This window comes from Sminthopsis crassicaudata, chromosome 6 (genome assembly GCF_048593235.1).
Source record: "Sminthopsis crassicaudata isolate SCR6 chromosome 6, ASM4859323v1, whole genome shotgun sequence".
Lineage (NCBI taxonomy): Eukaryota > Metazoa > Chordata > Mammalia > Dasyuromorphia > Dasyuridae > Sminthopsis > Sminthopsis crassicaudata.
Genome location: NC_133622.1, coordinates 209,655,249 through 209,667,744, shown reverse-complemented (window position 1 = coordinate 209,667,744; position 12,496 = coordinate 209,655,249). Strand labels below are relative to the sequence as shown.

Sequence of the window (12,496 nt, the reverse complement as noted above, 5' to 3'; positions counted from 1 at the left end):
TTTAATTATATGTATTAGGTCACACATGATGTAATCTTAACATGGTAACAGAACAAAAAAGATATCAGTTTTAATAGTGAATTCGATTTCTCAGTTATGCTGCTTTTAAAGTTGGACAAAGCTGGAAAGTCTTTCAGAAAAGTTTTGAGTACTCTTATCTGGAAGCAAATTATAAAAAAATCTTTTCTTAAAATTAGATCAAATAAGTCTTTCTGAAATAAATTTGAGGTTTTACATGATAGTTTATTAAAGTAAGAGTGATTTATTTTTAATGTAACATTACTTTATTATTTACATTACTTTGTTATTACACCTCACAGAATATGATGTGCAGAATAGGAAGTAGCTTTGGTGGTGATTAGAAGTGGGTAAAGGAGAGTACTGTACAGTAAGCCTGGAATCTGGCTGGAATCAGATTGTAAAGAGCTTGAAATGTCATTGCCAGTTCCCCCTGGGAACAAAAAAAAGAATCCTTAGAATAGACTGGACTTTTTTTTTTAAATGGGAGGACAATCAGAACTATATTGTAGAATACAACCATGTGGAGATTGGTTGGAAAGGTAAAAGACTGGAAACGTGGAGAGTAATAAGCTACTATTACAATAATCTGATAAAAGGTGATAAAAAACTGATGTAGATAAATGTGTTATGAATGTAGAGAAAAAAGTTATAAAAGTCATTATATTGGTAGAAAAGACAACTATTTGGATATAAAAGGTGAGGGTAATAATAAATAATATAAATTTTAAAAAACAATAAAAGCACATAGTCATTTCCAGACACTTATTCAAAAGTAAGATGTATATGTGATAGGAATAACAATTTTTTTGAAAAAAATTACTTAATATTTTAATTGGGTAGCTATTCTGAGAACTTATCCTAAACTTATATTGGTGAATGCCAGGATAGAAAATATGTACATTAAAGAAATAAAAAGGATTGTAGGTATGTATATTTTTAAAATTTTATTTAAAGGGCAGCTCAAAATTCTCCAAATCACCTTCTGATCATACCTCCCAAATGTAAAACATTGTAAGATCACAACTAAAAGAGTCTGAAGTTTTCAATTTATCATGAAAATCATTCTGCCTCCCCCTTTTCTTTAAAGATTTAACATTTTTGTACTCAAATTTTGTCTTTGTATTCATATTGATTTGATTAACAATCTGTTAAATTCACATTTTCAAAGAAATTATGGTAAAGACATGAAAATTTCTAAGGCATAAAGTCATTCAAAGAGAATTAAAAATGAGTTATCATTCAAATTTATGCTTCAAAAAAAAAAGGAGAGAAAATTTACGTAAGGAAAACAGAAAATTGAAAAGAAAAATAATCACCAATAAAGAAACAGAGTCATTTATAAACACAGTTGGCCAGTCTTACTTTACAAGATCCAGTCTGTTGTTTATAGCAGCCCAGTGTAAAAGAGACACATTTTCTTTGTCTGGTTGTCTGACATCATATCCAGCTTCTATCAATTCCTTGCAGCGCTCAAAAATCCCATATCTAAAATAAGAAATATTAAAATCTATGCCATTGAGAATTATTTAAAAACATTCAAATACTAAAATGTCTCCTTTTAAAAGGTTTGTATTCTTATTAGTTTATATTATAGTTGAAAATTGTGGCAATTATAAATCAAGGTAAGATGACAATTTTGAATAGCACAAGATGATGAGTTCTAATATGAAGTTTATGTTGATTTACTGATTCAGAACAAATAATGCTAGGTTAGCAAATCCTCTAGTCAGAGTTAATCAGAAACTGTCTATGATTTTATGTGATAAGAAGAATGAAGAATAGAAAATGGATAATGGTATACAACAAGACTCCATTCTCCATCATTTAAACAACTTTATGAATTTTGCTAAAAAAAAACCTTCTGTTTTTTCCTATAATTAGTTAGTTTTAAATCTTTTATTAAAGTTCTACTTTAATATCTCTAGATAGCTATTGGAGTGCCTGGGAGATTGGGATGTGGAATAGGGAAAAAATGCTCTAGCTAAATCATAGAGAGCAGAGCAGCAGGTGGGGCTTGCAAGTTTCAGCTTGCAGAAAGGAGAAATTGCCTAACAACCAACGCTTTCCTGGGTGGAATAGGATGTCTTAGGTAGTGAGGGAGGGATCTTTGGAAAGCAGCTGAATGATCACTTGTCAGGAATATAGTGGAAGAGATTTTTGACCAGGTGCTAGTTAAATTGGATGGACTTGGGGTCTCTTCTAGTACTGTGATCCTGTGATCAAAGGTTGTGCTGGTGGAATGCAAGGCCTGGAAGACAATTACCAAAAGGCTAGTAATCAAGCAATCAATTTTTTTGGTCACAACCATACATGAAGACTACCTATCACAAATCTGTTAAGAAACAATTTCAGACTCACTACCAAGGTAAAACTTTTCAACAAGTAAAGCTGTCTAAAAATATTATGCATTGCCTAAAGAAGTAATGGGTTTTTCCAACTTGGAAGTCTTCCAGTTGAGACCAGAAAACTGATTTTGGTTATGTAATAATAGAGCTTCTTTTCACATGGATTGGACATGACCATTGAGATTCCTCATAATTCTCAAGTTTTATGATTCTGTGATATTTTTCCTTAAGTCTTTGACTGCTCTTCTGAACCACTCTGGAGTTATAATATTATCATCCTAATGGCTTTTCCAAATCTTTATCCAACACCACTTTCAGGAGATTTTTACACAATTTCCTTTGTAGTCAAGTACACTGAAAGAGTTCTCGTCCTTAATTATTTATTTTTCTCAGTCAACTTTTCCCGTCTTTATTTTGCCAATTTTTCTATGTGCCCTTACTTTAAGTGTGCTGCTTTACTGCTAATTCTTTCCTCCTGAAAGCTCTATGGCCCTACTACCTGTTATCTGAGACACCTGGCACCGAATTAAATCTATAATCCTCAAGGATTGACAGAGACCAGTTGGATAATGTTGCAGAGAGACTCTGACAGGGTTCTATGGTTGAGACTATTCTCCAATTTTCCCAGACCTATTTAGTTCTATATCTGAACTCTATATTCATTTCACTCATTTTTAATTTGTGTTTAATACCAGAAAAATTTTTTGATAACCACTTCCATCAATTTATCTTTTTTCCTTATAAATTTCCATTAGCATTTAATTCATTCATATAAAGAAATGCATTATTACTTTCTTTGATTGATAGCACATTCAATATACAAATTAACTTATTTAGTACTATCATTTCCAATTTGTTGATTTGTCCTATAAATGAATATTAAATGTACCTTAAACTTTTTAGATCAATCAACAAGTGTTGATTGAATACTTACAACATGCAAAGCTATTTGTTGGTATAATTAGCATCATTGTTATTAAGATTAGGGTCAACTTTTTAAAATTTGGGTGAATATCCAAATAAATGAATTCCCAAATACTAAATGTTCTTTGTTGTTTTAAATGCAGCCTTCTTTTATATTTTCTTGAATGTTATTTTTATCCTTCATAAAGGATAACAGCAAAATAATGTTTTGAATTGGACTAGGCAGCATAGCATATATATTAGGATATCAATAAAATTTATCCCAAGAACATATGATCATAGAGGACTTACTGGGTAGCTTTCACAATGTCACAGTTACTTGAGTCCTCTATAAGAGGCAAAGCTTCTTTTTCCTTTGCTGGTTCTCTGTTTTCCTGTACAGAGATATTTCGATGGCCAAATCCTGAAGACCAATGGGAGCCATGACTGTGATTCCTGCACTGAAGATTTACAATGCAAAAAGTTATAAAATCATCATTTTCTTTGTGATATAATCACAAATAATCACAATAATCAATTGAGCAAACAAACATGATAACTATGTTACTCAACTAGTTAGCATTTTGAAGTATTAGACATGTATCCTGGGGAATGTATCCTTCATATTTCTTAATTCTGCCAACAGTCCCCATGACTGACACACAATAAGTGCTTATTAAATACTTTTTCATTCATTATTATAAAACCATAACTTGTGTAAATAATTACAAAATTATGCTAATGGTTCTGAATTTAAAAATCTTTAGAGTAGTCTTAGATTTGTTGAATATGATAGCCTTTGGTAGCAACACTACAGAGACTTCTAATGATATAGAATGGTTAGTTTGTTCATTAAGAAAAAGACAATTGAAGACAATTTTTTTTTCTAAACCAATTTACAGATTATCTATGTCCCTTATTGTCCTTTTTCTTTTCTGCTGTATGACATTTAGGTTCATTGATACAATAGCATAGGGGAAAGAAGATGAATAATCAAGCTAGTTAATTTTTGCTACTCATCAATAATTTCATTAGAATAGCTGGTGGTTGGTACTATGGACTTAAATGTCACTTTTTAATTCCTATTATCTGAATATGCAATTATCCCAAACTAGAGTTGATCAATTAATTCTCTGGAGAGGATGAACATTATGTGAAAAATGAGTCCTCCTTTACAGGTTAGGTAAAGATTTAGGATGCTTTAATGTTTCCTTCTTTCAAATAGGGCATCCAAATCTGTATATATAAATAAAACCTAGATATTATCTTACAAACAGATACCATCCTAAGATCCTAAAGGGAAAGTCTGTGGTGCTAGAGGATGGGGGAAAGAAGGAAAAGAAAGGGTTACATAGGATCTTAAAATGCTACTCTATTTTGATTCTCTGAACCTTTCAGCTACATCAAAGAAATTCTCAATAGTATAACCAATAAAATATTCAGAGATATTTCCATTGGGTATGGATTTAAAGTCTAGTGGTTACTAAAGTTCCCAAGTTTGATAACATACAACTAGCATTACTTTTTATTGAGTCTGTAAGTCTTTAATGTTGAATCTTTGACTTTAAGATTTGGGCATTATTCTAATGAAAACCTGGAGAATCTCAGAGATATTACTTTAAATTATATCTCTTCCTATGTATATACATTTATGCAAGCTGTTTCCATTCCTAGAATATTTCCCCCCTTCATCTCTGTCTGCCAGCTTTTTTGATGCTTATATCTGATACCACTTCTTCTATTTGAACTTCCATCATCACCCTGCCCTGATCATTTTGTTGAGTTCTCTTTTTTGAATCTGTTACTCTATCTTGCACCACGCTCCAGTGGGAAGACTTGCAGATTGGCTAGAAAGGTGCTTGGAGAAGCAAAAGACAGAAATGTCATAAAAAGCTGGGAAAGAACATCCAGAAATATAGGGTGATAAATTATGTCAAATGTTAAATATGTTAAGAAAATGTTAAGAAATGAGAAGAATGTGGTAATTAAGAGTTTATCAGTAATTTTGATGAAAGCAAATTGATTTCAGTGATGAGGTTAAAAACAAAACTTCAAGGTGTTAAGCAGTGAAAGGAGAGGAAACAGAAGCAATAAGTAAAATGGCTTTTTATAGGAATTGGGCTATAAAAGGAATAGTGGAGCTATAGAATAACAGGAAGGATAGGAGGGTCAAGTGAAGTTATTTTAAGGATGGGCAATATCTAGGTATGTTTGTAAACAACAAGGAAAAAGTCAGTAGATAAGATGAGTAGATTGGTGAAAAGGATGTTAGAGCAATCTGTTATGAGATAGAAAGGGAATGAAATAAAAAATATTAATTGTAGGGACTGGTTTTGGGGAGGAGAACTATATCTTCACCAGAGACTCTAGTAAAAGAGACAGTGTGAAATCCTGTCAAAAAGCTCTGAGATGTACAAAAGAGGAGAAATGTGAGGCTATCGCAGATAGTCTTTGTTTTCTCAGTAAAATATGAAGCAGGACCTTCTGCAAAGAAGAAAAGGTAAAAGGGGTTAACAGGAGATTTAGGATAGTCTTTGTGATTAGTGCTACACTGAATCAACTAAGGAAGTGTAAAAAGTGCCTTTTGATAGGGAGGGCCTGGAAGAGATTAGATAAAATCAATTTGTAGTATATCCTGTAACCAGCATTTACTTGAGTTAAAATGGAGGAAGCAGATAGTAAGGACAATTGTCAAGAGGAATTTGTCAAAGCAAGAGCAGCAATAATAAAATGGAATAAGGAATATAAGAGCAATGTTAGTGTATAGCTGAACCATTTGAACTAAACGAAGTTAGAGTAGGACTGATAATTTGGGAGAGCATTGAGTTCTGGAGGGATAAGGGATTATAGTAAGGACAAAGAATGAAGAACAGAGAGTGATGGAAGAATCAGAAGTTGTGGTCAGATACAGGATTGCAGAATTCTTTATCATGAAACTGGAACTTATAAATGAAGGTGAGATCAAGGGTGTGACCATTCCTGGGTATGCCTGAGGTATAGAAAATGGGAGTTGAGAAGAAAGGAAACATCAAATGTATATCACAGTGCATAATTATAAGTGAACAAGTTCAGATGGAAAGAAATACTGAGAGTCAGATACCAACCTCTTTGAGAAAGGAAAAATGACCTGTGAACTGGCAGATAAGTGTTAAAAGGTAGAGATAAGATGGCATATCCAGGTAAAACAAATTTCAAGGATTGAGTGAATGGTACCTCTATTTACTAAAGCTTCAATGTTACCCTTGAATCTTCTCTTTCTCTTAATTTCCATACCCAATTATTTACCAGATCTTATCAATTCCACCCCTGAAATCTGAATCTTTTTCTTTTTTAAACCACTGTTGCCATTCCAGTAGAGACCTGTGTATCTGGGCAATTACAACACATAAATGATCTTCCCACCTTCTATCTCTAATGAATTCATTCTTCATGTAGTCAAAATGACTGTTCCATTGGATAAGTCTGATGCCATTATTTCACTGCTCAAAATCCTTCAATAAGTCCTTACTACTAAATTAAATTAAAATTCCTTAGCTTAGTATTCAAATTCCATCAGTTTGCTATCTTCTTTTTCATCTTTATTTCCTACTACTCCCTTCCAAATACATTACATTGGACTTCTAATCATCCTTTATTCTAGGATATCCTTTGATCAAACATACCTGGAATAGCACACCTCCAGTATCCACCGACCTCTATCACTGAAATTTGACAATGCAGTGTGGTACAGTGGAAAGAGTGCTGGACTTTGGAGTCATGAGAGACCTGGGTATATACCTTGTCTCTGAAGATCAAAAGTTTTGTGACAATAGGCAAGTCATTGACCTTATCTGAACCTCATCTGTAAAATGGAGATAATAACACCTGTAGCACCTTCCTCACAGTTCTGGCATGAGCATCAAATGAAATATTATATGAGGAGTGCTTTGCAAACTTTACAATACTACATAAATGTCCCCTGTAGTTATTCTCTCCATCTTTCAAGCTCTAGCTCAAATCTTTGCCTGATCCTTTCAGTCATAAATAAATTTTTCCTTCCAGGGACCTTGAACAACACTTTGCATTTTTCTCGTGCTCTTACCACACTTGATGCTGCATTGTAATTATTGGACTTAGTTAATATTTATACTGTATTCGCACATGACATATCCTCATTGAAACACAGAAAAATGAAACCTTAAATTGTTAGGTAAAGATATGTCTCTTTTGGGCTTTATAAGAAATATTTTTGCCACAAAAACCTCATTCCTAATCACAAGTATGGAAGGAGACAGACAACTTCTGATGAGGTTAACATTTGACCAAGAATAGTCATATAAAAGTCTTTGGTGAAAACAAATGATCTTTCATTCTCACTATAGGAAAAAAATGAGTCCAAGTCCATATCAGAACACTACCTGCAAATCACTCTCTTGTTAATGAATGCTTTACAATTACTCTCCAGTTTCTTCAAACATTCATGTCTTGCCTCTCCTATACTGATGGGCTACTTAAGGATAAGCACAATGCCTTCTATCATTTTTCACTGTTAAGAGTATCTTTAATACAACTGAATGTTGCAGGATAACTAAAATCTGTTAGAGATCTGCAAAACTCTTTCTACCAGAAAGTTTAAAACTTTAAGAGGACATTCTATGATCGGTGATAGGCAGTGTAGAATGATTTCCACAGACTGGGCAGTGTAAATTCTCTTAATATTAGAACATTGGGCAGAGCTTCACGCCAAGTATGAAACAGACCAGTATCCCATTACTGGAGCTCTATAAGAAGAAAGTGGATGAATACTGGTCAGAATGCTGTATAAGGCAACCTGTTGTACAGGTAAAGACTGCCCTAAATTTCAAGGTGCTTTTCAATTCTGAGATCATATGACTCAGGAATTCTAAGAAAAAATTCTACTGAAAGACAAATATAGTTAGAGAGCTAATAAATAAAAAGTTTTATATCAGATCAAAGGGGGGGTTAGGAAAGTTTTTATTGACAAAGAAGAATTTAGCAGTTATCATATTAAAGGAACAGAGGAACAAATACGATATTTAGAAGGCAAAGGAGCTGGGATTACAATGCAAGAATAACCTAGCTAGCAAAACTGAGTACATTCCTTCAAGGGAAAAAATGAATATAAAATGAAATAGGAGACTTTCAAATATTCCTAATTAGGAGGGGAGAAGCTAAAAAAAATTCGATAAAAAAGTAAGCATGAAAAAGAAATAAAAAGAGACTCAATATGGCTAAACCTTTCTATTTAGGAAGATAATACATGTACCTTCTAAAAATCTTATCAATATTAGGCATACAAATGAATTCTACATAGAAAGAGAGTATAGGAGTTAGTCAATTATGTTAGGATGACATTTAAAAAAAAGATAAATGAGAAAGATGGATGTCCTGGGAGAAGGAAGAAGGGAGAAGAAGAATGGGAAACATTATCTCACATAAAAGAAATACAAAAGAAAAACTGGAATGAAAAATGGTGGGGGGCAGAGCAAACAATGTTTGTACCTCAATGTTTGATAAAAGGGGGAAAAAGTACATGTGTCCGTGTGTTTATGTGTATACACATACACAATTAATAATAGATATCTATCTTACCCAATAGGGAAATAGAAGGGGACTAGGGTAAAAAGAAAGGGGATGTTGGTAGTAATGATAAAAGTCGGGCAGATAAAAGAAGGCAGTGGTCAGAAGCAACTCAGACCTTAGAGGAGGGCCAGGTTAAAAAGAAGAGAAACAGAAGAAAATAGAATGAAGGAAAATGCACAAGTAAAAATAATAATAACTATGAATGTGAATATGATGAGCTCAGCCATAAAATAAAAATGAATTACACAAGGGATTAGAAATGAGAATCCATCAATATGTTCTTTATAAGAAACATACTTAAACCACAGAATTTAAAAAGGGGGGGAGTAGAAGGGTAAATCAGAATTTATTATAATAGCTTCAGCTAAAGTTAAAAAAAGCAGGGGTATCGATCATGATCTCAGACAAAGTAAAAGCAAAAATAGGCCTAATTAAAAGAGATAAGCAGTCTGGAAGAATTAAAGGTCAAGAATATCAAAGTGGAGAGGAGGGAGAAAACATGAAAGAAGATGGCTTAGCAGTACCATAGCTCAAACTGTATGGCAAAGTGGGAATCAGCAAACCAATGTACTAGTTAAGAAATAGAGTGGTGATAGATCAGTGGAATAGGTACACAATACACAGTAACAAATAACCACAATAATCTAGTGTTTAATAAACCCAAAGATCCAAGATTTTGGGACAGGGAGTCACTCACTATCTGACAAAAATTGCTGGGAAAACTAGAAAGCAGCTTGGTTGAAACTAGGCATAGACCAACATCTCATACTATATGAAAATAAGGTCAAATGGAAAGTGATATAGACACATAAGGTGATATCACAAGTAAATTAAGGGGAAAATGGGAAAATGTACCTGTCACATCTATGGACAAGGGAAGAGTTTATATCTAAATAGGAGATAAAGGGGATTACAGGAAGTAAAACCGGCAATTTTGATTACATGAATTTTTAAAGTTTTGTATAAAAAAAACTAGCCAAAATTAGAAGGAAAACAGGAAACTGAGGACAGGGTGGGAGTAGGGGAATTGCACCAAGAGTATATGATAAATGCCTCATTTCTCAAATATATAAGGAAATAAGCCAAATTTATAAAAATAAAAGCCATTCCCTAGTTGATAAATGGTCAAGGGATGTAAACAGGCAGTTTTCAGAAAAAAGAAATCAAAGTTAACTATAGTCATAAGAAAAAAATGTTATACATAATAATCCCTATTGATTAAAGAAATGCAAATTAATTTAAAAATTCTGGGATAATACCTCATACCTTTCAGATGGACTAATATAGAAAAAAAGAGAAATGATAAACGTTGGTAAGGATACGAAACCATAGACAACAAAGTAATATCAGTACTAAACATATATGCACCAAATGGCAAGGCATCCAAATTTTTAAAGGAAAAGGCAAATGAATTACAAGAGGAAAGAGAAAAATTATGTTAGTGGGGAATCTTAATTTTCCCTCTTAAAACTATATGAATCTAACTATAAAATAAATAACAAAGAGTTGGAGGATATGAATAGAAATGTAGAAAAGTCAGATATGACAGACCTCTGGAGAAAAATGACTGGGAACAGAAAGAAGTATGCCTTAAAAAAAAAAAAAAAAAAAAAAAGCTGTCCACGGCATCTTTGTTTAGGGTAAAAGGCCTCACAATCAAATACAGGAAGGGGCAGCTAGGTGGCGAAGTGGAAAGAGCACCAGCCTTGAATTAAGGAGGACCCGAGTTCAAATGTGATCTCAGACACTTAACACTTCCTAGCTGTGTGACCCTGGGCAAGTCACTTAACCCCAGCCTCAAAAAAGGAAAAAAAAAAAAAAAAGAAAAAACAATCAAATACAGAAAAGCATAAATATTAGATGTATCCTCTTTATACTATAATGCAATAAAAATTTCATTTAATAAAGAGCTGTAGAAAACAGATTAAAAGCTTATTGGTAACTAAATATAATCCTAAAGAATAATTCTATAATCATAGAAATAATCAATAATTTCATTAAAGAAAATGGCAACAAAGGGACAACATTCTAAAAGCTGTGGATTGTAGCCAAAGTAGTAGTTGGGGAAAATGTTTATCTCTAAATGGGTATGTTAATAGAAAGCAAGAAAAGAGTAATGAATTGGGCATGCAACTAAAAACAACAACAACAACAACAACAACCAGAAAAGAACCAATTTCAAATCTTCAATTAAAAATCAGAATGGAAATCTTGAAAAATCAAAGGCGATATTAATAAAAAAAAAAACAACTCAACTTATAAATGAAACTAGGAGCTGTTTTTTTTAATTGGGGGGGGGGGGAAATCCACAATAAAAGATAAACTATTAGTTAGTTTATTTTTAAAAAGATAGAGGAAAACCAAATTTCTTGCAGGTGAATATACCACCATGAAAATGCAATTAAAGCAATTATTAGGAACTATTTTGGCTAATGTTATTCGAGCAAAACTGATAAACTTGGTAAAATGGATGAATATTTACAAAAATAAAAATTGTCCAGATTAGCATAAAAGGAAATTAGGATATTTAAATAACCCTATCTTGGGGGGGGGGGGGAGGAAATTAAACAACTCATCAATGAACACTCTAAGAAAAAATCTTTAGTACCAGATGGATTCACAAGTTAATTATATCAAACATTTAAGGAACAATTAATCCCAATATCATATAAATTATTTGAAAAACTAGGAAAGGAAGTCTTATAAACTTCTTTTTATGACAAAATTTAGTTTCGATACTTAAACCAGAGCAGCAAATACAAAGAAAGAAACTATAGGCCAAATTCCCTAATGAATAGCAACACATAAATTTTAAGTAAAATACTAGCAAAGAGCTTACAGCAATATGTCACAAAGATCACACACTATGATCAAGTGTGATTTATACCAGGAATAAAAGACAGGTTCAATATTAGGAAAACCATTAGCATAATTGACCATATCTATGATAAAAACTACAGAAATCATATACCAATTGATACATAAAAGGCTTTTGACAAAATACAATATCCATTCCTATTTAAAAACACTAGAAAGCTGTGACCCTGGGCAAGTCATTTAACCCCAATTGCTTCAGCAAAAATAAAAACAAAAACATTAAAAAGTACAGGAATTAAAGAAGGATTTCTTAAAATGATAAACTTGTGAAGCATTCCCAAAGGATTAAGAATGAAAAAAGAATGGATATTATCACTATTATTCAATATTCTAAAAAAATTTCTATCTATAGCAATTAAAAAAAGAAATTGAATAAAATAGGGAATGAGTAAACAAAACTATCACTCTGCAGATCATATGATGGTATACTTAGAGAATGAACTGAAAACTTAATTGAAACAAGTAACAATTTCAGCAAAGTTGTAGGATACAAAATAAACTCATATAAATCATCAGCATTTCTATATAATATTAACAAAACCAAGTAAGAGAAATTCCATTTAAAATAACTGCAGACCGTATAAACTATTTGAGACCAGGGATTATATGAACACAATTATAAAACATGCTTCATACAAGTAAAGATAGATCTAAATACTTGGGGATACTTTAGTCTGAGCCAATGTAATAATAATGAAAATTCTCCCAGTGTTAATTTATTTATTTAGTGCCACACCAATCAAACTACCAAAGAATTATTTTATAAT

General features: G+C 32.3%; 1 protein-coding gene across 1 annotated transcript in view; it reads right to left on the bottom strand.

Annotated features, from left to right (window-relative positions):
- ZDHHC13 (zDHHC palmitoyltransferase 13) overlaps positions 1-12,496 on the bottom strand; it is a 57,248-nt gene that overhangs the window by 38,964 nt on the left and 5,788 nt on the right. The window contains exons 2-3 of the mRNA XM_074276165.1: positions 3,582-3,730; positions 1,384-1,506 (exon numbers count right to left, since the gene is read on the bottom strand). Coding sequence (XP_074132266.1) covers positions 1,384-1,506; positions 3,582-3,730 — 272 coding nt within the window. The remainder of the gene's footprint in view (positions 1-1,383; positions 1,507-3,581; positions 3,731-12,496) is intronic.